A 25,829-nucleotide genomic window follows, 5' to 3' on the forward strand; every position below is an offset into this window, starting at 1 on the left:
TGAACCTCAAGAAAACTGCAAGTAGACACGCAGATAGAAAAGCAGAATACAGTTCTGCAACTGGGCTGGGAAGTACTGTATAAATACCTTCAGATAGTACTTAACAAACAGAGTGTCTCAGTACTCAATATCTAGAGAGAATCCTTCTCAATTACATCACCATTGATTTCTGGGAAATGGCTGAGTATCACTGGGAGCAGAATTTGGCCCATATAACTAAGTAATAAAACATCTTTTTGCAGGAAGTATATTTATAAACAAAGAGCGAGCATTGCATGTTCAAGTTACGTTTGCAAAGCTACTGCCTGAAAATTGGCGTGGCTGCTTCCAGTCAAGGGATCTTAGAGACAGTTTTGCTGCATCACAAGCTGCAATAGTATCTCTGAGGCTTTGAAAATGAACACCAGTGTCTCTGCAAACAGGATACTCTTTGTGAGTTTTAATTGGAACCAGTCATGTCTGAATGCTGCAGACTTTGAAATAACGTGACTAACCTAAGAAAGCTATTCAAGATCTGTCTACAAACAGTATTCCCCAGATACACGGGGGTGAAGAGCTTGCTGGGATAAAGGCCCAGCATGAGATTCTGCTCTGAACTTGAACTGAATTGAATCAGTTTTTGTGTGTGTGTTGTTTTGAAGACATTTGGGTGCTTCAGATATCTTCCTTCCTCTCCTCTCCCTAGCTTGGCAAAAACTAGATGCAAAAATATTATAAGACAGGCTTTTGCAAATGGGGAATTGAGTCATGGAGAAGCTGAATGCCATATATTTAAAGTTGATGTTTGTCTTTACATTTAAAAAAACTGGTGATTGGAAGAGATGGGGGGGAGGGAAGGGACGTTGGATCGTCTTCTATAACCCTGTAATAGTGGTGTAGAAGCAGCAGACCTGGCTGAGGATTTAATTTCAGCTTTTGCCACTTGGCTGTGAAGCCCTAGCTAACATACTCAAACACACTTTTGTATTTTGATACAACAGTCTGTTTCTTTAAATGCTTCCTTAAAGCCAATGGGCATTGAAAGGAATTTTCTCTCTAAGTTGGTAGTTATTGGGTATCTGTCCTCTTTGTTGCACACATGCTATTATCTTACAAATGTCTTTTAAAAGGGTTACCAGCACTGCCTTCATTGCACTAATGGGGTCTTTGAGGACTGAGATGAGGAAAATCCTGTGGATCGTGCACTCCATCCTCTTGGCGAGCGCAGGCTGGCCTCTTCCAAAAGCTGTCCCTGCTGACAACCTGGACGGCTCTGGCAGCCCTGGTGTGGTACGGTAAAGCGCTCTGGTAGCTGTATTGCAGCAGCGCTCGGAAGCGGGGCACGGTGTTTCACAAGTCTGCGCGCAGGCGTTACCAGGATCTCATCTCCGCTGCAGAATTATTCTGCAATCTCAGTTCTGCTTTTTTAAAATTTACTCTCTAGCACTCAAGGCTGCAGGGAGAGTCTAAAAAATATGACAGGAGTGTAAACCAATGCCATGCTGTCTCCCTGAGCTTGCGAGGGCTGTCGAATATTAGCTCAGAGACCCTGGAACTGCTCCTGTCCTTCAGTCAGTCTTCTGTGGATTTTGCGATCCTTTGGGCATAGAGCATGTCACTTCAGCATTTGTTTGTCTGGTTGAGGGGTTTGCTTTCAATAGCTTCTTTGGGAGAAGGTCTTCGGTGGATTTTATGCTTCTTGAAGTACTGCATACAAACTTAGTCAGCATGAAGTCAGAGACTTGGGAATTCATCTTGCGCCGAAGAAATAGAAGTTTTTTGACCCTCTCTCTCCAGGGAAGAATGCAATCATCAACACCTTGCATGTCGAGTTGAGGCAGCGTTACAGGGAGCAAGGTTGCCTGGGAGCCTGCCAGGAGGCGTAGCAAAAACTCATCAAACCAATGTGTGTTTTGAGTGGAGAGACGTGTGTCCCTATGAACAAGAGGTGTATTAAGGGGATGAGGTAGCAGAGATTATTTCTGGGAGGCAGGAACTGGTGGTGCTGCAACACTTAAGGATTCTTAATGAGGCAGTAGTTATCATTTCTGGCCATGGAGAAAAGGGTACAAACCGCATCTTATAATCAGGAGGCTGTATGCGCTGTGTTGCTAGGAGTTTCCTAGCTTCGTTGCGTGTTTGCTGGTTTGTCAGATGATGAGAGCAGTGAAAGCATTTTGTTTTGAAAGGTAATCTCCAAAGAAGGAAATTCTCACTGAACCTCATATTTTTAAGAAATCAAGATAATTAGCTTTTAGAATAGAAGAGACTATTCCAGTTGGAAGGGGCCTACAATGATCACCCAGTCCAGCTGCCTGACCACGTCAGGGCTGACCACAAGTTAAAGCATGGTATTAAGGGCATCGTCCAAACGCCTCTTAAACACTGGCAGGCTTGGGGCATCGACCACCTCTCCAGGCAGAGGTGGTTCCAGTGTTTGACCACCTCCTCTGTAAAGAAATGCTTCCTAATGTCCAGACTTTTGACCTTCCAATAGCCTTTTATTAAAAAACAAAACAAAACAAAACAAACCCAACCAACCAACCAAAAAAAAAAAAAAACCCCAAACCCCCCAAAATCCTAAAAAAAAAAAAGAAAAAAGAGAGAGAACACCAGAATTTGACTGTTTTGACTGAATATGTGGATGTGGCGTGATCCTTTCCAATAGACAGAAGGTGGTTTTGGATGGGGTCGTCCTATGGAGAACAAGACTGGCAGGACCAAGGACTTGTTATTACGACAGGAAAAACTGGCCCCAGGACAGAGTGTAGCTTGGGCTATCATGCTGTTGACACTTCTCTGCAATGTAAACCTGAGAAGTTTCTGAGCTGAATACATCTTGTTGGCCCTCCGTTCTTTACAGGTTTTATCTAAGTTAAGATGGGAGTGAATCAGTACAAAACACTTAAAATCTGAAGTCTTATGTGATAGTGAATGTTCTTTTGTCGTGATGCAGTGGTACATGGAAATTCTCAAAATTAGAAGGAATGGAAGAGCAGATGGGCTCTGATCAGGAAAACCATAAATTGTCAGTCTTTTGGTGTGTATTGCCTTGTGGTTTGCTTTAGTTTTCATTTAGACCAGCTTTACAAAGTTAGTATCAACTGTTAAACCTTTTAGGCTATCTTCCCCGCTCTTCTCCCCCCCGGTTTATAAGTGAATAAAAGAGCTTTGTACAGTTCTTGAAACTGAGCCTGAAACCGCTCTGAACAAAATATAGTGTTCCTTTCAAAATCTTGGAAATAATTACATCATAGGCAAATTGGGCCAGAAACCGTTAATAGTATTCTTTGTGGAATGAAATCCCATGGGAGGACCTCTTTCAGCAAACTGGCATTGTTTACAAATAGATACAGTGACAGATACAGTTGTCCCATTCTGAGGGACAGCTGAAACTTTGTGCCCTGTAATGGACTTCACAGAATAACCGTCTTGCTTTTGATAACAAGCTGAAAACGTGCCTCGGTGCTTCTGTGGTCAGCCTTACGCCGGGGATCTCGGGGAGTGAAGGCTGTCTTTGGCACTGGAAAAGTATTTGTGGGTGGGTTAAAGAGAAAATAAAAGCCTCTGTTGCCATAAGCTCCTAGTCTGTGAGAACTGCTGGAGGGCCAGGGAGCCGTGTCCAGGTGTCTTTGCTGGGCATCATAAGCTGGGAACTCCATCGTGCTTCCCTGTGCAGAAATACCAGGGCATCGTGCACTTTCCCTTCACCAGGATAACATGCGCGGCACGTGTAGTTCTCCCTGTTACCTTACAGCAGTTTTCATCACCGGCTCTTCCCCCTGCCCCGTTACTGGAAAACCTTCTGCATTTCAGGATAGCTATCACAAAGATAGTAATGTTAACTGTTTGACCTAAATCTAGAAAAGCATTTAGTTCTCTAGGTAAATAGGCTAGTCTGTACTTGAAAGTTAGATCAGCACAAACCCTAGCTTGGGCACAATTATAGCTATCCCTTGGTGATATAAAGCACGTTATTGCCTACATATGTGCTTCCCTAGAGGGTGGGCCATGTTCCTCCATCGCCAGAGCAGGTCTCCCAGTAGATCTCCACTTGGCCAGCTGGGCTGTGTCGGCAGAGCCCTCTTGTGGGGACCGGGCACATGCCGGGGACCGCCGCTTTCTGTGGAGGATCGCTTCTCTGCTTTCCCCAGTGGTGTGTTCCAAATGACAAAAACGTCTTTCTGTCTGAGAGCTGCCTCCAGTACACGACTTCATTACTTAATGATCTAGGCCTGAAGGCAAAGCTATAGGGAACACCCCCTGGTCGGTGGCTGCCTGTGGTTCAGTATTACCTGTGCACTATACAGGTGGAGGTGAGCAACTCCATGGCGTAGGGAAGGTCTAGCAGTTCACATAGGGCTTGAGCCTACAAGTAGACATCCTCTTTGGCTGGTGAACGCCATATTGATCTATCAGCAGAGCAATTGGTCGAGCTCTCCCTAATTTGCTGCAGGCAAAATATGCCAGAATAGCTCAAATCACTAATTTAACATAAACCAGTTGATGAAGTCATCTGAGAAGGGTGCTTATACAAACTGCTCCCTGACAGAGGTGAGCAGGTGGGGTCAGTAACGTCTTTAAGTGCATGTTTGTGAATCAAGATCTCCAGGATCCCCACTTCATGCTGCATGTACTAGAGAGAAGGCTGGGACCAGCTGTTGCTGGGGTTTTCAACTGTGTGACCCTGGGACGGATCCCCGGGATCCCTTGGGGATCCAGATGTTCAGGAACCCCACTTTGTGGGCCCAGGGACCGCTGCAAAACAGAGATGTGATGGTATATTTCGTTTATTGCTCTTGTGGGCAGATGCTTTGAATCTGAGAGCTGGCATTTTGGGATCTCATTTAGATGAAATTAAAAATGTAAGTTGAATAATAAAAAAAGAAGCGATGGTTTTATGTGTGGTAATTTGAAAATGGTAACAAAGGGTAAAATGCCCATGTCGTGAAAAACAGTCTAGAGTGAACATCTCTAAATGTTTCAACTGGTCATTAGTTTTTACGTGGAAGGTATTGTCAGTTAAGGCAATGTGGATTTGATTATATCCTATTAATGTATCAGCTGGAAATCCTGGCAAAATTCCAGCCATATCAAAATAAATGCAATTGTTGAAAATGTTAATCTCTGTTCTTAAAACCAAAGCAAAACAAACAAACAAGCAAGCAAAAAAACCACCAAACCAAACCAAAAACCCCAACCAAGCACCCCCAGAACCCCTCAGCTATGGCAGCTTTACCTGACCGAAGTAAGAGCAGCCGTGCTGTTACCAGCAGCTTCAGGACCGCTTTGTGTCGCTGTCAGAATGTTTGGCTGATACTTCGGAAAAAAAAATTACGACTTCCACAGCTGAAAAACAGGAGTTGCTTCATTTTAAATTGAAGCTGATGACTGCAATAACTTGTGTTATCTGTGAATCAGCACAAGGAGAGATCCGTAACACGTACACAGTGGTCGGCGTGTGCCTTCCATAAAAGGAGCCGCATTGATTTTAGAGGGGTTGGAAGGCAAGGTGCCTGTAGAATTGTAACCTTTAAAAATATGCAGTATAGCCCACATCACATCTGATCTGTCTGAAATCATACTCTATTTTCAGGTCTTAAAACAGTTTGTTTTACCAAGCGTTGCTTGTTTGTTAAACCAGCTGCTTAATCCAGACTTTAATTTTAATATACAAGATACCCTGGAAAGATTAGGAATTTGAAAAGTCTTGCCTGTCCTGTGTTTTCCCAACTTAGGAAAGTTTTGTAACAATTTCTGGGTATTTTTTTCCTTAAATCAGTACCCCTGTTCTTAGCAGTCACCAAAAGACTGTATGTGTCCACTGCTTGCTGATGTACCGTGGTGCTGTTATTCAAAGCTGTGCCACACACAGCCCTGCGGTAGCAGACCTGTGTGGCAGCAGGACAGAAAGAGGAAGACTTGAATTGTTTTCAGGATGTGATCATTTTCCTGCTTAGGTTTTGATTGATTTTAAAGCAAATGTATTGCTTGCTTTTATATGCAAGAAAGCTTTTAATTGGTACTTCTGAATGAATTTCCTTTGGGCAGATCATTCCTTTTGAAGCCCCACGCTCCCAGGAATAAACCCTCTCCAAACACAAGAGCAGGGGGGGAACAGAGACCTTAATGCTTGCTATCCATATCCCCCCAATATGCACCTTGTTACTTACATCATGAAAACGGTTCACTATGATACGAGGTAGTTTCAGTAAATCATTTAAATTTTGCTTTGGAAGTCTGGCTTTAGAGGAAAATTTGGATTGTAAACAACTGCAAGAAAAAAAGTTGTAAATAAAAATTTAAAAAGCCTTTAACAGGGATAAAAAAGCTTTATTTTAATGGTAATACAGTGATTTTTAGGAATTGGCTACTGCGTTTATTTATAGCAACCAGCAGTAACCTTATTCAGAACAAACTTCTAACAGAGAGGCTTCCTTATTCCACCAGAAGGCTTTTCTTGCCCTCTTTCCTCCTCAGGACACCAGCCTTGGCATCCTTACCTGACAAGCATGCTTTCTGTTCTGCTTTTGCAGGAGGCTGTGAGGGCTGCTGAAGATGTCCGATAGTCTGGATATTGAAGAGAAACCTCCAGCCCCACCGTTGAGAATGAACAGCAACAATCGCGATTCTTCAGCACTAAACCACAGTTCAAAACCACTCCCCATGGCCCCTGAGGAGAAGAACAAGAAAGCCAGGCTTCGCTCCATCTTCCCAGGAGGAGGGGATAAAAGTAAAGTATCAGCAGTGCGAATGGGTGGCTACATCTCTGCTTTCTGTTGGTTGTTGGTTGCCGTGTTTACTTTCTGCCACTGTTTTCTTTCAGTTTCAGTTGCAGAACATGGTAAAGTCCTTCCAAAGCCTTCTGTTCCAATTACTCTAGTAACATGTTTCAAAAGAGGAGGAGGTGTTCAGTCAGTTACTTTCTTGTCTTTGAAAAGCCAGTAAGACATGCACACATTGTGCGACTTGCCTTTTAAAAATAACTTTATAGTTAAGCTGGGGAATCCTTTCCTTTGGATTGTGCTTCGCATTTGCGGTAAAAACAGAGGTGAGGTTGTGTACTTTTGAAAATACATTTGCAGAAGTGAGAGGGCAATATGCCTGACACTTTTGGGTTTTGTTTTTTTGGTCGGTTTTTTTTTGGTTTTTTTAATGCACTTACATTCCAGGAACAGGAGCAAGGCGCTTCTTGCTTGTTGCTTTTGCAGTGAGAGTGAATGCAGAATGGCTTGGTTTAAAACCTGCTAGGTGTGGTTACAGCAAGAGAGTCTGTTAAACGTGCAGGAAACAGCATTTCAGATGGCATTGTTTGAAATGCATTTGCAGAAAGGAGGCGTATTGAGTTAGTGTATTTACAGAATTAAGGGAAGGAATCTTCTTTTTTTGTAATGCCATGGGAACTGATGGGCTGCACCCACAAGTGCTGAGGGAGCTGGCGGATGTCACTGCAAGGCCACTCTTGTTTATCTTTGAAAGGTTACGGTGACCGGGGAATGTTCCTGATGACTGTAAAAAAGCACATGTCACTTCTGTCTTTAAGAAGGAGGATTTGGGGCAGTACAGGCCAGTCAGCCTCGCCTTGGTCCCTGGGAAGCTAGTGGAGCAAATCTTCCTGGAAACCATTGCCACACAAATGAAGGATAAGAACATGATCAGGGATCGTCACCATGGATTTACAAAGGGGAATTCATGCTGAACCATACTGGCAACCTTCTACCATGAGATGGTGGGGAAGGGAGAGCAGTGGGTGTTATTTCTACTTTAGTAAGGTGTTCAACACAGCCTTCCATGGAATCCTCACAGACAGACTGATGAAGTACAGTCTAGATAAGTGGACAGTGAGGTGGACTGAAAACTGGCTGAAATGCTGGGCTCAAAGGGTTGTGATCAGCAGCACGAAATCCAGCTGGATTTCGAGAGGGATTCCACCTTCGATGTGCATCGCTGTTCCTCCAAGGAGAGCTCAGAACTATGGAATTGCGGTCATTCCCTCGGAGCTCCGGCTCACCTGACCCGTTCACGAGTCGCTCCCGCAGGTCATGTGGAGCAGTTGGAGGTAGTCTGGCCTTCAAAACTCCTCACAGGCAGTAGAAGGCACAATTTCATCCCCATTCTCCCCTCAGCCAGGGCCAGTCCTGATGGCTCCTCTCATGTGAAGGCTGTGACTGGATAGGCCCATTCCTCAGGCAGACCTGGCCGTTCACTCTGCAGAGTGCTTCCCAAAATGTCCCTTTCTGGGAGCAAAATTAGTATTTCAATTGATGCTTTTTAAAGGCCAAATTTAAAATCTCTCCTGGCTTGTTTAATTCCTGGAAGGGCTTGGGTCACTTCTTCCCCTGATTGCCAGCAGGACGGTATTATCCCTCTCCGAGGGAACATTTCTTAAGCAGGAGGTGCTGCATGAAATGCACGCGGAAATGGGGAGATCCAGAAACAACCCCTCCTGGAAATGATCAGTGACATTAAAAATAGGTGTAATTAACTACCAGTCAGAGCAGTCTTAGGAAACATACAGTTATCATGATTTTAAATGTGGCTGTGAGGGAAAGGAAGCTAAGATTTATAGCTTAATTTTGTTGGGTGAAATAATAAATGGAGGAAGTTTAGCTTGGCTGGCCAAGCCCCTTGAGGTGGTTTAATCTCAGGGTTGGCTTGTGGGTCAGGGTATCAGCTGGCCTGTGCATGCTTCACAGACTCAGTGACACATTTTTGAGAGTCCTGCTTATAAAGCAGAAGGTAATTAATATGGCTGCTCTCATCTAGTGCAGTGGTTTGCAGCATCACAAATTTATATTAATAGTCCACCACTGGCATTAGTAAACAGAACGTGAAGAAAACACCATGGCAGGGTGTTTCTGCCTGAACCCGCAGGAACTTTGTTTGTCTTTCATTTGCTCACCAGAGAGGAGGGATGTGAGGATGGATATGCTATGGTGCGTTCTCTCCAAGGCAGTGGTGTATGCCGGGACTGCTGTGCTCGGGGACCAGGAATCTTTTTCAGTCGCTCCCCTGTTGGAGCATAGGGTTTTCAGTTAGGGTTTGAGCACTTCTGCGTTTAAAACCTTGTTTTGGCAAGCCGCTGATGACTCTGTGGGGCCCTTCTGTGCTTCTACAGTTGAAACAAGTCACTTAGTGTCCTGCTTCTTCCCATAGCACCTGACCTCCTTATGTTCCTCGGTATAGCTCCGCTCGTCCCCGTCTCTGGGGTAAGGTACCCCATTTCCTGGGGCAGGAAGCCAAGGCAGACAGCTGAAATACATTTCCAGTGTCACACGGGCGATCTGTGTGGAACAAGGAGCTGAACCTGTTCGCCCATAGCCCGTGCTGAAGCTGTGAAATTGGCCTTCCTTCCTTGGAGGTAACGATGGTGATGGGAGCCACAGTGGAGTTCATAGCATTAGTGTTTCCTTTCAGCAGAGTGCTGTTACCTCAGGAGAATTGAGAGCAGAAAGAAATGACTTGTGTTCTTCTGGTTGTTTGATACAGCCTTGTTCTTCTTTCATTAAACCACCTGTAATTGCTGTGCTATGAAATAAATTAATACTGTGTGTGAACTGGTGGCTCCATGAAGGTGTTGTAGAGCATTCAACCTAAAGAAATGAGAGGGGAGCAGGCCCACCACAGCTCAGATGCCCCTTTCAGCTGAAGAGATACATCTGCGTTAAGATTACTGGGTCAATAATATCACTTCCATCGAAGCTGCTTTAGACTTAGCTGCGGATGGGAGCAGAGTCTGACCTTTAGTCACCTGGTTGCCTCCTGTACAGAAAAACAAGAAAAAAGGGAAGGAGAAAAACCCGGTGGGGTTAAGATTAATGGAGGAGAAAGAAAAGGACAAGGCTGCTGGGGTAGGACAGGAGCAGAGCAGGAAGGAGGATGGGAGGACAGCGTGAGTGATGGTGGAAGGGAGAGGAGATGGAGGAAAAAGAACAGAATGAGATGAAGAGGAGGCGAGCGAACAGGAGGGCGTAAGCGTGAGGTCAAACCCTTCCTCCCTCTCTGGAGAAAAGCTGCCACTTAGCTGAGTCATGTTTTTCTGCCAAACAACTGCTCTTTTAACATAATGATGGTGATGATGCAGGCTGTGGAAGACAGAAAACTCTTCCCTTGTTCTCTTTTAATCTGTAATAGTTGCTGAGGTGGTGTGGGTGGCCCTCATGGCTAACTGTTGTGCAGCAGAAGTGTATTGTGAGGGGCATTTATAAGAAAATCAAATAGGCATGTCCAGTATAAAACCCTTAAATCTAGTCAGTCATTGCTTCAAAGAAGTTATGCCTTTTCATATCGTTTTGCCAGCTTATGTAAAACAGAAGTGATTCGAGTTGCAGGGCACAGACAGAAGTGTCAAAGTTTTTAGACTGGGGAGGGGTGAGGGTGTTGCAAGGGGATGTTTAATTCGGTATTTAATTTATAGTTCATCAGCATTTGGACCATAGGTGTTATATCCACAGTCTGGTAGGCAGAGGTCTGTGAAGCAGATGAGCCAAATCTTGGGGAATGAGCTGGACCGCTTGCCCCCCGGCAGGAGAGGCCTGGAATGGACAAGAGCTGCTTTTGATGGAACGCTTTCTGTAATGCCTTATTTCGCTTCCAGATTTGACTGTTGCTTTGAACTGAATTTGATGATCCCTTAAATCTAATTTTCACTGCATTTGCTTGCAAATGATGAGGTAGGAGAAGCCAGTTTTGTTATCTGCAATAAAAAGTTATATATGCTGAACGGAGATGACATCTTGGAACTGGCAACACCTATCCTGAAAATTAAACATCATCGTCTTAGAGATTAAAAGAAGGGGAAAACCCTTTGCATTTGTGTTTGATATACTGCTGCCATCTTTCCTGAATGCTAAAAGAAAATAATTCATCAATTAACATCGTGTAGGGGTGTGCAGTACAGACAAAAGGTGACAGTTAATTATTTAATGAGGATGAATGCAGAGAAAAGGTTAGAAACATCCAAAATACTCTAGACTATAATTATGAAGAGCAGAGCATCTTCCAACTAAAGGAGGCTGTAAGGTTAGAATAAGAAAGATAGGCAAAGAGAGACCTCGTGGAGCTACTATCTGTGAGCAAAGACAGAGCCAGGCTGGGAGGGGTGCTGATACATAGCGAGCTCAGCCTTTGGATGAGACCCCTAGGTAAACTTATGAAGCTGGCAAATGTAATACTAAAACACTAAAGGAAAATGTTAATTAAAACTCCATGAGCATAGTAGTGCAGAAGACTGATGTGCCAGAAAATAGATTTTGCAAAGCTCTGTCCTGGTTGATACTGGTAGAAGGGGACACTTGCTTTTGAAATCAGACACACACAAAATTGTCTTCATCCAGCTGTTTTTGATGTGCATAGCGTGGCTGTCACTGGCGCTGCACTGAGGGAATATGGAAGGCAAAGACAGGACCTGAACAACTGCTCCTTTCTCTCCTGCTGATGTGTAACTATGGCACGTGTATTCATTTTGATATTATTATTAATAAATGGTGATACACTGGCCTTTAGACATCCTGATATAAAGTCCCATTGTGATAGGCACAATATAAACCTCTCGTATATCTCTGGGTTTCTCACAACTGTTAGCGTGAAGTCATGTCACGTCAGATCTATGGAGCAGGCCTGCTCAGGACCATGATGAGGATATGTACACCAGACACGCATTAAACGGCTAAGAGGGGCAGCAGAGGAGAGGTGGGATCCTGGGGTGCAGAGAGCTTTCTTTAAAGACGTGAGGTGATGTGACTTTTTTGTATTCTACGTGAGCACTTTATGTGTGTCTTATTTCCCGAGTTTGTGTTAATAACGCTTGCATACTGCGAGTGGGCACTGTAATATTTGTTCTGTTCAATCATTAGCATGTAATTTTTCCACTGAAATGACAAATGTATTTGGTGTAATGCCAGTTCCCCTCTCGGCTGTTACATACATACATACATACATACATACCACTGGCACTAGAGAAGATCCTACAGGTAGCCCTGCACTGTATTATTCAGCCACGTGGTGGTTAGTCTTGGAGCACGCTGGTTCTTCAGGGAAGCCAAATATTTCAGGTACCTGCCAGCAGGATAGATGTTTGAACGTGGGTTTATGTTATGTTTATCTGGGTGTTTGGGAGTCGTCCAGAACTGACATTGTTGTCACCATTTTTCGGAGAAATCTCTGTTGAACATGGATTCTTGATACATCACAGTGAAGGCAGCTTCTCTCAGCCTTTATTCCGCTCGTTCTTTATCGGGGTCAATAAAACTGGGCTGAAGTGAGATTTGTCAATAGTAAAAAGCACAATAGTAAAAAAATGGATGACAACAAGGGATGTTACTTTCAAAAGGTGTTAAGATAGGAGGGAGATGAGAAACATATGCAGATTGACTGACTTCCAAGTCTGTGTCCTTCAATAAGACACTCCACACTCTATGAATACTGATGGAGAGACTTAAAACCAAGGAATTCCTGAAGACTAATAAAGCCTGGCTTTTATGGTTATATATCTTAGTTAACTGAGAGCTCAAATTAAGCTTTTCCAATGGTGTTTATGGGAACTTACTGCTGTGCAGATTCTGTGGTTTCTAATACAGACCTGCTGCTTCAGAGAGGAGGCAGGAATAGGATCTTTGTCTTCTCCTGAGCCACCTGTTTTCACAGAACTTGTAGGAACCTGGTTATCTTAAAAAAACTCTCCTCTCTGATTTGGCAGAGTTTGACAACAGGTTCAAAGCACGTTGGAGAAAAGACACACATGCAGACAGGCATGCACATGCGTGTCCCAGGTGTTTTACTTCTGCAGGAACACACAGAGCAAAGTAAAACAGGAGTTAGTTGCTAGATATGAAAACTTGATGAAAAAAAGAACTGATAATAGAAATCATACTGGTTAGAGATAGCCTAAGAAGGCTGCTTCATGAACAGCTTGCTTTGGCAGCTGTGACACTGATTGGAAGGAAAAAAAAAATTAAATAACACCTTCTAGACTTTCCCAAACAGGGGTTGACAGGCTGGTGTTGCATTAGCTTGGGTCTGTTTGTCAGGTGAGATGGATGTTAATTGATTTGTTTTCCACTTTTAAAATACTATTTTGAGCACACTTGATCGTGAAAATTTTTGAATGAAAAGCTGTGCAGAAAATAAGTGTGCATTAATGTTTTGCCTCTAGCCAACAAGAAGAAAGAGAAAGAACGTCCTGAGATCTCTCTTCCTTCAGACTTTGAACATACCATTCATGTGGGATTTGATGCCGTCACTGGAGAATTCACAGTAAGTAATCGATGTATTGCGTGCTTACCAGAGCTTCTAGTTTCTTGATGGTAAAATAACCTCCTGTTGCCAGAAACGTCAGATGACAGCAGCCAGGCTGTGAAGAAAGAGACTTTTATTTGTTGGGCTTAGGATTTGGAGTGTTTTACTTCTGATTCAGGCTGCTTTTTTTTTCTCCAAGGATTGTCAGCAGAGTGTCTGTGGAAAATGAAAACTAGGAAGAACGTAGGTGTATGCTTTTATCAGTCCCACAAGCTGCTACAGGGGTTGGTTATTCAGTGTCTTTGGAAAGGCAGAAAACCCCCCCACACATGTGCATAGTGTATGTCTCGCTGTAGACAATCAGCCCGAAAGTGCCAAGTCCAGCTGCTCTGCAGACAGCCCTTGGAGACACCCAGAAAGCAGCAGCATTGTGGAAGTCCATTCATTTTAATTTAGTATCCTTCAAAAGTTGTCCATAGACTAGGTCATCAGACACGTTTCTAGTCTTTATGTATTAATAAAATAGCAGTCAGCTTTTTCTACTTATATCACGACGAAGTGTATAAAGTGTTGGGAAAAATGAGTCTGATAGAAGCTCCTTGAAGTCCGCAGGGGGCTTCAAAGCATTTTCTCTCAGACTACTAGTTAGCTGCTGAAACCATTAATCCTTAATGCTGAGATGGCAGTAAGCTTCTATTTGGTTGAACTGTGGAGATGAGAGGCAGCATTAGCAACTCTCCGTACCATCAGTAGCACCCTGTGAGCTAAGCGGTCAGACTGTGTTATCACCGTGCGTCAAATTGTAAAGTGTGCTAGTGCTGACTGGCTGCATACACCAAACAGGATGGGACAAATCATTTGCCTGCACAAAGGATGGTTAGTTTTCAGAATTTGAGCCCTAAATGTGATTCCTTCATCATTTTTTACTTTGATTGCTATTTTTGTTTCTCAAAAACATTGCAGAAAGCTGGAAACTTTCTGTATGCTACAGTGGCAATAGTAATAAGAACAATAACAATAGAAGAAAAAAAGACATTTAATGACAGCATGTCTTCAAAGGAATAGTGAAATTGAATTATCTTAGTAATTAGGAAATACAGCTACATTTAAAATATGTGGACTAGTTAATTAGCCTTTTTAAAATAGATGTCACTTATAAAATCTTACTTCAAAATTTATTCTGTGCCAAACTCTAGGGCTTGATTAAATGCTTATTTAAAAAGCCCAGATGTGGTCATTTTTGATCAGAAACTTAGCATAAAGCTTTTAAAAGTGTGTTTTCCCTGCTATCTATCCTGGTTTTCCTCTTTTTTTTTCCTCTCTGTCTCTCCATGTAGCCACTTTATTATTCAGGTTAATCTTCGGTGCCATTCTCTTTATCTTGATATCATATTATATATTCTGTTACCTTCTGCTTTTGTTTTCTCCCTTTCATGTTTGCATCCCTTCTTCCTGTCTATCTTTTCCTTTCTTCCTTCCTTCCTCATTTCACTGCTCTCCCTACTGAATGTTCAGCTGTTCTTATTCTATATTTGTTCTTCCTTTCAGCCTTCTGCCTTTATTTCTACCCTGTGCTTCAGACTTTTTCCTTCTGGCTCTATGCAAACGCGATGGGTCACAATCGTGTTCTCTCGTAGACTAACTGGTGGTGAGGATCCCAGTTAGTTTCACGTCCCTGCCAGCTGGAACAAAAAGGAGGGACGTCGAGATTAACACACTTCAGTGCTAAGCACAAGCACTCTCTATCAGTACTTCAAAGATCACGGTTTGGATCAGGTTAAATGTTGTTATTATCCAGTGTGTGTCAAAACAGTCTCTAGCATCACAGATTTTTGGGTTTTTTTTTTTCATTTTTTGGTTTGTTTTTTTTTTTTATGTCAGATGCCACCAGCACGGATCCTGGCCTTTTATAGAACAAAGTGATTGTACATGGCTAAATATGTCCAGCTTTATTGCTGTAGCACAATTTCTTTTTAATATCTTTTTCCCTTTCAAAACAGTGGACATTAGGTGGCTGCTGTTTTACGATTACACACTATTTCTACAATAATACTTGTTCCTAAAGCATGGAAGTGCAGTGCTGCAGTTTGGGAAGGCTCTGACCGATTCAAAACGAACCAAAGGGACAGGTGACTTGCCCCGTGCATCTTGCCAGCACAGGACTTAGCGCTGCGGTCCTTAGTGGAGTAAAATGTCAGTCAGAGCAAGGGCATTTTTGCACCATTAAGAACTAGTATCAGCTCCCAACTAGTCCCAGATGCAACTATTACATTACACGTTACCTTAGGCATGTTTGATTTGTCCCAACCTGGATACAAGCTGTGTATCAGCTGGGTAGTCATGTGGTAAGTATGTCCTGCTGAAGGGACTGCCACTAGCCCTATCGTGTAAAAATATTCCCACTGTCTAGTGATCACACTGTCTCTTTCAAAAGTTTGGAAGTGCCATGGGAATGTCCAATAAGTGTGCAAATACGTGCGTTTTTTGTTTTGAATTATTACTGTTGTCATGCCAATAGTGTCTGCTCTAGTGGTTATGTGCAACGCATTGGGCCATTTTCTGACACCTAACAGTCACCCCCCAGCTGCATTACCTGATTGCTGGTAGTTGCACCTCCAATCAAAGTTGCATGGGCTCCTGAGTTTCGGCTTTCAGGCTTGAGCACCAAGCTGTGTTGTTGCTCATGAACGTATGTTATATCTCCATTTCACTATGCTTGGAGCAACCACATTTGCTAAGAAGTAGGGCTTTTAAAGCTCAAAATTAAATTGGTTGGAAACTGTTGGGCGGGAGCATGCTGCTAGAGCTTTATGTTGATTTATTTTGAAGAGACAGTTGCATTTTCTGAATGCAGGAAGAAGTGTGGTTTGCAGGGCTTTGGGGAGTGCTTTTTGCAAGGCATGCATTTTTGAAACAGTTTCCTGATCCCCAATCTAGAATAAAATGTGGTCACCTACCAAACTTTTAAAGTTTCGAGATTATGACATTAGCAAGTGGGAGAAAGTTGTGGCTATAGATCCAAAGAAGTTGCACGTTATTAATCTAATCAAGCATTTCTTTAGAATTGTCCTGATTTTCAGTCTGGCACGCACAGATTGTTTGCGTTATGACGATACGCAGCCTCCCAGTGTGAAATCCGAGTTTGACCAGCTGCTTTCTCCACTGCACTTTGTTGACTCACGCACTGGCCAGTTGTGATATTGGGCTGGAGAACCATTGGAAAAAACTTGTGTAGAGCCATTCAAAAATGCTAACCTGGCTTTCAGAATTAGACAAACAGCAGAAGCCCAGGTTTTTCTCTATTATTTTTATTTTTTAACTAAAAAAAAAAAAGAAATCACAGGTAGTTTTTCCAGTCACTTGCCGTTAATCCTCAGTATGGTATTTTTATGAGGCAGAGAAAAACTGGTTTAAAAAAGAGAGGAGGGGAAATGATGCTTCCAAACTTTGGAACAGTTGTGGGTTTTCTGTTTTCCTAAGCCTGCCTTCCTGTAGCCTGTCCACCACCTAATCTATTTGGTATCTACCTTGTAACGCCCATTTTAGATGGGACTTCCCCATTTTGGCCCATTGGTTTCCTCCTACCACCTTCTAAGTTGTCCCACATTCTGTTTTAACTTTCTTTTCTTTCTTTATTTACGTCCATTACAGCCAGATCTCTATGGCTCACAGATGTGCACAGGGAAGCTCCCAGAGGTGCGTCACAGGCCCAAAAGACTCTTGCATCAAAATGCTTCTTTGAGATGTCATAGCACTGCAGCAGCAGGTTGATGTGTGTGCAGTAGATTTGTTGCTTGGCTTATCCCACTTTTTTTTCATTAATCCCAAACTTTGGAGGCCCATGTCACACATTGTTTTGTGGAGAACTTCTTAGGAAGAAGCTATATTAAAAGTGTTTACCTAGATTGGGGTGGCACCAAGGCTAAGTTTAAATGTATTTCAGGTGTAGTTTTTCATTCAGTAAGCCCTACAGTTCGCTGGTGGATGTTGGCTGTGCAGTAAATGGGGAAAATTACAGGCTTTCAAATTTAGGAAATTATACTGGATATTTAAAGCAATTTTTCATCAATATAATTTCAATGCAGAGCTGCGGCTTTCAGCGATTGGATCAATTTTCAAATGCTACCCTCGCTCGTAAGACGTCCGAGAATTCATGCAAGGCTTTGGCATTCTCAGCCTGTTTTCTGAGTCCCTGGTTTCTGTATATTTACAGTAGAGAACCTGCAGAGCTACAGGAGCTCGAAAAAGAGACATCCTTAGCAGCAGTGGTACAACTCAGTGTTACGATATTGAGAATTTAAATGCAGATTCTTAACCCCACAGTGTTCCCTGGTATGCTGAAAATTAATTGTATCAGGGTGGGGTTTACCTTTTAATCAGGCAGCAGTGATCATTTCAGCAAAATGTGTTTGCATTATTAAGCATTAAAAATCCAGTGTAAAGCTCCTAAAATACACTGTGTTGTCCACAAATATAGAATAGTCTTGTTATGTCTGCACTGAATCACCAGGAAAACAAGCTAAGCCTTAAATCATTATTCCATGGAAGAGCAGAGTTGATTTAAAGATGAGTTTCATGCACTTTTTTTCCTATCACAGTCATAACTTTCTTTTCTTTTTAAAGTTGGATCCTGGTTTTAGCTCTATATTTTGATAGAGAATGATTACATCTAATGTATAAGCTACTAATTTTAATTGTAAGGTCAATAAAAATTTCTGAAAGTAATCTTACAGGTAGCATGGGATCTTGGTAAAGATCTGTGAGACTGCGACTGTTAAATACTCTAAATCCACATTCTTTCCACTTAACATCTGCAGGGCATTCCAGAGCAGTGGGCCAGGCTACTACAGACCTCCAACATAACAAAACTGGAGCAGAAGAAGAACCCACAAGCTGTTCTAGATGTTCTCAAATTTTATGATTCCAAAGAAACAGTTAACAACCAGAAATACATGAGCTTTACATCAGGAGGTAAGTCGACATCTCACTGTGAAAAAGGGAGTGTCAGGCCCCCAAATGAGTCAGACTGAAGTTCAACATTCAAGTGGTCAAGAAGCAACCTTAAAAAATTGCGCTTTGTGAAATACTCTTGAAATGAATTCTGTTTCTCTTTTTGTCCCCTAAATGTCATCGAAACTGTGACTTTCTTTGTCAGTTGTTTTTAGAACTAAATAAGATACTAGATGGAACAATCATTACCATTTTTAGTTTGGCCATTAGCTGGCCAAAGGTCATGTTTACTTTTGTTTCTTCGCATCCTTGTTCCTTCACCGTGTTCAGATTGGGGTACGGGGTGTACTTGTTTTGTGCATTTTATGAGTTACTCTTGGATCCTTTGAACAGTAGGTTACGGACTATGAGGATTTTTTTGTGATACTTTGTGATAGAGGAGAATTTTCCAGGATTTTTTTGCATTAGCTGTAGAGAAGATTAGGATACTATGCATAAATTCACAAACAAACCTGGAACGGCTGCTTTTGTGATGTAAAGGGAATGTTGCTACAGAGGATGAGAAGGAAGGCATCAGTGTCCAGAGCAATCTCCATAGCATGCTCATTCCAGGAAGATCTTCGTGATTTGGGCATTACCATCCAAAAGCCTGTAAATGTGAGGGGGGTGTCATTTTTTCCCTTGGTTGTGTACAGTCTGCAAAATTGTAGTGTAGTGTTGCAAAAATGAGAGAGCAAGTCTGTGCTGCAGTTTGCATTTTTTTTTTTTCGTTGGCGCATTCTTATGTATTTTTTTTTTTGCCAGACAAACTCTGGCCGGTGACACATCCAGCAAGTAAGCAAGGTTTTTACTAGGTGCAGCATATCTGGCTTTTGTATCGATGTGTTCTTTTTTTCTTAATAACTGAGTTGATTTTTAAAAAAAAAATACCATTAAGATACCATTACTTTGGTAAAGCTCGTGTCAACAGCTTCAGCTAATAAGAGGGTGTCTCTATCCAACAGGGTGTGGACAGCATTTGTAATTTAACCTGCAGTGGTTCCGTTCCCTACACATGATAGTCTGTGGCAGCGGAGTCTGTAATTTCCTCAGTTTGCTGGTTCAACCAATACAACTTCCAAAATGCAGACTGGGAGAGTTTCTCAGAAGCCCTTCTAAAAACTGTGCAGCTATCTCCAGAATTTACTAACATTTCTCTCCTGTTGAGGGAAAGCATCTTTTTCTCTAAATTCCATAATTAAAAGATTTGACTGTCTAACTTGACACTTAATGTTTGCTAAAATAGCAATTACTTTTGTGATGAAATGCAAAATTCAAAAGAGTTTGTGTATGCTCCTGAACTCAGGAGCTGTTACCGTGCTGTGTCAGAATAGAACTGCCACAGCTAAGGGGGATTTGGGGGAAGCTTTTATGGGGAAACATTTTCAACAAGCTAAAGAGAATCAGTACATGCAATTTATTTAAAAAAAAAAAAAGCTGCATTAGCTCTTGGGGGGAACAGAAGCATTGGCTGTTAAAGAACAATTTGCATTTTCTTGACCAAGTTTCTATGTATTTTATTTACTGGCAGAACAGGGCAAAAAATAGACACGAGAAACTGTAGAAAAAGAATAAGCTAGTATATTGTCCTGTTATCTTGCTTGCTACGTAAAATAACTGCTGCTACTGGAGGGATGCTGTGAAAGAAGAATGCTATCTATTTGGATTTACTTGTTCTGTGGGATTCCCCACAACAGCAACTGCTTAATTTTCCCTTGCACATTGCAGATAAAAGCGCCCATGGATACATAGAAGCCCATCCTTCGGTGAGTGTGAAAGTAACCCTTTACTTTCATAGCATTGAAGAATCGTGGAGCAAGCTGTGAGCTTTGCCTTTTGTGACAGAGTGCCAGCCTTATAGGCCGAAAGAAAGTACATTTTAGTGTCTTTGCAGCAGCAGAAAAGGGATCGCTGGCTCTTTTCTAATTTTCTGTTTAAGAACTTTCAAACAGATGAAAGTCTCATTTTGCAAACAGAAGATTGCTTGCTGTTCTTAACCATGGTGGAATATATAATTCGCAACAATATGCAGTACTGTCTAATTAGCCCATTTTAATTTAGTTTTAACAACTTAGAATCCATTTCTATTAAATTTTATGATTTATCCTTAGTACAGCTGGATATGTAGCTGAATATAAATAAGGTTATAATTGATACGTAACTCACTGGAACCATTGAAACAAAGTTTTAAATAATCATCCACTCTAATTAATACTGGATTGCCATAGCAATCCCAGAGATGTAGTCATGACATCCACATTAATATTGACCAGATTTATTAGTGTTAAAGTTAGTGCATTAAATAGCAAATGACTGAATGGGGAGTTGGCCTTTATTTTCCATGTGTGAAGCAACTTAATTTGAGGTTTGTGATTACACAGCAGAGAGTGTGTATAATGAAATGAAAATCATCTTTGCATATTCACACTCTAGATTTTCAATTGATGCCACTTTCATTATCTTTAGTAAAACGCACTTTTAAAAGCAAGTTTGGGGTTCACCAGAGCACAGTAAGCCTTCCCAATAGCTTTTCCAGTGGGTATGGACACTTTGGCAGATGCCGTGGTATTTTTGTTCTAGCAGACATAGACAGTGGTGAGACAGTCAAGATGTCCGCTTTCAAAAGTTACCGACTCAGAGGATGCTGGTTGAATGTTACAGTACAGGGAAAACAGCTCTCTGACAGGCTCAAGCAGTCATTGGAATGACTTTAATTTCATTTAACTCCTTAATGGGATTCTGGCATTAAATAATATGACATTGTATATGTTCTAGCTGCACAATTTAGTGCTGTCAGACCAAGCATGGAGCCCAGTGGAAAAAATAGTTATAAGAATTTGACATAACAGAAATGTGATTATTCCCTTCTTTATTTTTCCCCTTAATCATCTTCTGTCCCCATATCAGCAAAGTGCTAATGATGCATAGAAAGCTATACACTGATCTAATGTATGACAAAGTAGTGTTCACCTTCCCGTTAGGGCACCCCTTGCTTGACAGAGTTGGCCCTTAAACTGGCGTTTATAACGTCTGACGTGGCGTTCCCTGCTTCGGCCAGATTAGTAGCCTGTTTCACCATTTACCTTTACAAGTTGGGTAACGGAGCTGAGTCTCACGGAAAATACAGTACTCTGTGTGTATCTGTATGGCAGTGGTGTGCAAGGGGACCTAAGGCAGCGATACAGTCATCAATTCAGTAAAACACGGGTGTGAAGATGAGGTCTCCCTGTCTCCTGAGCTCCCTTACTGGTATCTATACTGGACCAAATGGATGCCATTTTAAAGATAATGCAAATGAGGTGTGAATAGCACCTATGATTTGCTTCAGTCCTCTAAGTGGCCTGTTGTAGCCAGCTTTAAAGCAGTTGATAAACACTTAACAAGGCACCTTTTCAGTTTTTTGTTTCACCAGCAAATATACCTCGAGGCGATATAACCCCCTGCCTCTGAGTAGCAGCTGGGACTGGTGGGGGGGGTTCAACTTCCCTAACTTTAAATATCTGCACTGTAGGCTTGAGTTTACATGTGGATTACAGACTTCCCTCGCCTGCCCCATATTTGGAGTCTGCCTGAAGGTGGATTGCACCCTGGCAGTGGCTTTTAGTCTCCGCTGCCTGTAGCGGGAGCCTGGGCGAGCAGCCGGGATGCCTGCCGAGCAGCCCCGGGCAGGGCAGCAGGATGCACCTTGCTGCTGAGAGGGCTGCGTTCCCTCTGGGTTACTGTGGCCATAAGAAACAGGCAAGCAGTCGAAAGATCAATGTGTTAACTTATGATTAGGTAAAGAGGAGGATGGTGCTGAAAAAGGAGCTACTAAGCAGGGAAACGGGCAATATGATTACCCCACGGGTAAAATAGTAAAGAAACAAATAGCCTTTCTCGCCAAAACCAAATTCCCAGCAAGACGACAAAGGAGGCTTTGCACTTTGGTGTGTGTTAATTAACCTAGCCAGCAGACACCTGTTAGCTTAATTAACTGGTAGCATTTCTGTAGACACAATGCCAAAGCAAATAACCAGCAACTACATGTGATTTCTAGTGATATATTCAAGCATTACGTTTTGTGAAATTAGACTTTGACTAAGCATGGGAATGATTTAGTTGTTTTTAGCAAAAATGAAAAACACCAAGATGAATTAACAAAACAGCATGGTAATTTGTAATTTTAAATTGCATTGTGCCATGTGTAAGTTAGAGCTGAGGCCTGTAGGACTATACGCATGTCTAGATTGGTTTCTGATGTCTAAGCAGACTGAAGTTGTGTGTAATTATCATGCCTCCCAAATGTCACAGTGGTGACTGTCACTCGTGTTACTGTCTGTCCACAGAGCACAAAAACAGCATCAGAACCCCCGCTAGCTCCCTCTGTTTCTGAAGAAGAGGATGAAGATGATGAAGAAGAGGAAGATGACAACGAACCTCCACCTGTTATCGCACCACGGCCTGAACATACAAAATCAGTAAGTCCCGGCTTTGGTTAGCACTGGATTTGGTGTAATTGAGAGCTGCCTGTTTCTGATCATTCAGCACTTGCAGATGAAGACTCTGAGGGCTGGAGTCCTACCACGACGTAGTGCTTCACCCAAGCCACTGACGCCAGGAAAATCCATTTTGAGCTTTCACATTTAGCTGTGAGTTTCTGGTGATTCTGATAGGGTCTATGAATTTATCTTATTAATACCAGATAAGAGGTAGCATCATGTCTTTCAGTGCTACCAGTGTAAAAGTGAGCAAATTTGTCCAAAGTATCTGTGTAGGCTCTCTGTCACCAGCGAGAGAGCGGTCATCAGATGCAGTTGACACCCTTGCAGGATACACAGGAGAAACTGTCCCCTGGAGGTACCTGTCCTTCTCCACAGAGTAGCTAAATGAACAGCTTAGACTACACCCTTAGCTTTTGCATGACTGAAGTTTGGTGAGAAGAATCCTACGCAGCTATGCATTGTAAAGAGGAGGTAGGTCTCTGAAAGACTGGAACGCAGTTCCTAATGGCCACTCCCTAAAGCTCGAAATACTGATGAAAAGTCAGTTCAACAGTTATGATCAGAAAAGGGAAACGCTCCCTGCTTCTATTCAGACACTTACGTACCAACTAAAGAGTCATTTTGTTACCCATGAAAACACACGAGCATCAAGGAAAAAGGCTCTGGGGCCCTTGGCAGATCTATTTCTGTATCCTTGCAACACAGTAAATTCGTTGTTTCACTCATCTTTCGGAAAATCAATGAAAATTGAAAATGAAACTGGCCGTGAACTTGTGTAAAACTAGCTTTTTTGCGCATTCGGTTTGAGAAGTGGACAGCAAAACCAAACATTTGAAGAGCCCCGGATGTGGCAGACAGCATCTTCCTAAGGGTTTGCATTTGAAATACGATCTCGGGGGCATCTCTGCAAGCCACCTTTCTGACACTAAATAATTTCATGTTACAGATCTACACACGCTCTGTAATTGAACCTGCCGCTGCACCAGCACCAGCTAAAGAAGCCACCACTCCCCAACCTGAAAACTCAAACACAAACACTTTGTACAGAAACACAGACCGGCAGCGAAAAAAATCCAAGATGACAGATGAGGAGATCCTAGAGAAACTGAGTACGTATTCTGTATTTCTTGTCTGATAAAGCAGTGTACTGTATGCATGTTTCGGGATTATATGTACCAAATGTTCATCCTCAGTTTAGTGTCACAGAGTCACTTACAACTCCCTACACAAACTGTTACTGTGCTTAGAGGAAGCGAGAGAGCACTCTGGGTATTCCTTCTGCCTCTGAGGGCAGCTCTGGCTGGGTTGGTTTTGCCTGAGCTTCCTTCTGCGCTAAAGGCAAAAGCAGAGATTGTTTCTGTTGAACAGAAGGCTGTGACCTAGTGAATGACCCAGTGAACTCCTGTGTGCTGATGGCCAAATTGAACAGAATATTTGGGTTCCTAAATTCTCTTTAGACTCCTGACTTCTCACCAGTCATTGGAGCCAAAATACTTCGCAGAAATCTGTTGGGTTTTTGGGTGGTGTGGGACTGGGTTTTTTTGCTTGCTTGTTTGTTGGGTTTGGGTTTTTTTGGTTGGTTGGTTGGTTTTTTTTGCCAGTAGACAACTGCCTCACTAAGCTGATTCCTTCAGCCTCAAGGAGCTCTCCTGCCCCAGATATTCTGTTTACTACTACTGCTTTACTGCTTCTACTAATATATTGGAGTTCATTTTTATGAGAATTCTACATTCTTGTCAGAGAGAACTCGTTTGAAAGAACATCAGTTGACACCATGGGTAGAGAGGAAGAGGTGTTTTCAATGTGCCCCAAAAGAAAAAAAAACCTTTTATAATAATCATTATTTTATTTCTTAGCTTTGTGCTTATAAAGATGTATCAAAGAGGCACACCTATGTGGCGTGATCAGGTAAAACTGCACTGCAAGCATTTCTCAGGAGCCAGCCTCCAGCACATCCACTGTGTATCCCTCAGATACATGGCACTTTGTCATAGCTAATTCCCAGCCAGTTAATGCTATTAGAATCCTAACCAATGGCCCCAAACCCCTGCACAGATGATACCACAGGAAAACACATCAAGCCCTTCATGATTCTGCAGTACAACCAATTCAGTCTGCTTGTTGCACATAATAGCTATGTTCTTGGATGATTGTTGGGTTCATAACATAGCCCAGCTTACTCTGTGTCTGCCATTAACTGTTAGGACAAAAAGTGGATTGATCTATGCCACCTTGTGTTTGATCTCAAAGCCGATAACGTTCTGTCTTTAAGGGGGGCAACTGCGTGTAAAGGGGTGCAGTCTGGCTGTGGCTTCTTCACAGTGGTTGTCAGTGCTCGTTCTTGTGCTATACCAACCTTTTTGTCGTACCTGCCCTGCCACTGATGGCTGGTGTGACTGCAGAGGCTGAAGCCTTCCTTAGCTGTGAGATTTCAGCTGCTTGTGTAGAGTTTTCTGCACCCTTAGCAGGTTGACAAGACTATAAAGAACTGAATCTCCGTGTCATTAGGAAGTATCCAAGGGATAAATTCAATAGCTTTAGCTGAGGGCACAATGAAATAAATTCCAGACCAGATAGTTACCTGCAGGTATGTCAGTTTATAAAGGGAGGAATTACAGCTTCTTCAACTGAGGCCAAATGTTTGAGGCAGGCTTCCACCATGAGATCTGCAGGTACCCTGCATCCATGAACGTAACTATGCATATCATTTATTCAGGCTTCTGTGTATGCCAGATTAGGACTGAGCCCTTGAGTTATTGTGGGTTATATCTTTGAAACGTTACATGCTTTCATGCTTTTTCTTTCTTAAGAATTTGATACCAAGTGAGCAAGGTCTGAAGGTCTGCCTTGGGCAAATTGTGATGTGGACAATGAAAATCTTTTTGTGCTTTCATGAAGCTATCTGAAAATGGGGCTGATGCTTTTTTTTGTTATGGTCCTGGGCTAATTATATTTAAGCATGTGTGGTGGTTGCTTTTTTCAGTTTTGTTTTGTTTTAACTCGTATGACTTCTCCACCTTGCCTACTTCCCCGACAATTGATTTTATGCTACTTTTAGGAAAATGTCCCATGCCCTCTTTTATCTTAAATTGCTTTCATAATTCTTTTATGCTTGAAATAACTTGAGTTTTTTTAGAGCCACTT

General features: G+C 42.4%; 1 protein-coding gene across 2 annotated transcripts in view; it reads left to right on the top strand.

Moving 5' to 3' along the window:
- The first annotated feature begins 6,533 nt into the window (after positions 1 to 6,533).
- PAK3 (p21 (RAC1) activated kinase 3) overlaps positions 6,534 to 25,829 on the top strand; it is a 38,499-nt gene continuing 19,203 nt past the window's right edge. Inside the window, exons 1-7 of one of the 2 annotated variants that reach the window (XM_082323172.1) lie at positions 6,534 to 6,712; positions 13,133 to 13,233; positions 16,867 to 16,911; positions 18,033 to 18,186; positions 19,933 to 19,970; positions 22,530 to 22,661; positions 23,632 to 23,794. In XM_082323172.1, coding sequence (XP_082179298.1) covers positions 6,538 to 6,712; positions 13,133 to 13,233; positions 16,867 to 16,911; positions 18,033 to 18,186; positions 19,933 to 19,970; positions 22,530 to 22,661; positions 23,632 to 23,794 — 808 coding nt within the window. In that variant the 5' untranslated portion in view covers positions 6,534 to 6,537. The remainder of the gene's footprint in view (positions 6,713 to 13,132; positions 13,234 to 16,866; positions 16,912 to 18,032; positions 18,187 to 19,932; positions 19,971 to 22,529; positions 22,662 to 23,631; positions 23,795 to 25,829) is intronic. The other variant, XM_082323173.1, reaches the window with a different exon arrangement.

Source organism: Platalea leucorodia (genome assembly GCF_965183815.1).
Source record: "Platalea leucorodia genome assembly, chromosome: 10".
In the NCBI taxonomy this organism is placed as follows: Eukaryota; Metazoa; Chordata; class Aves; order Pelecaniformes; family Threskiornithidae; genus Platalea; species Platalea leucorodia.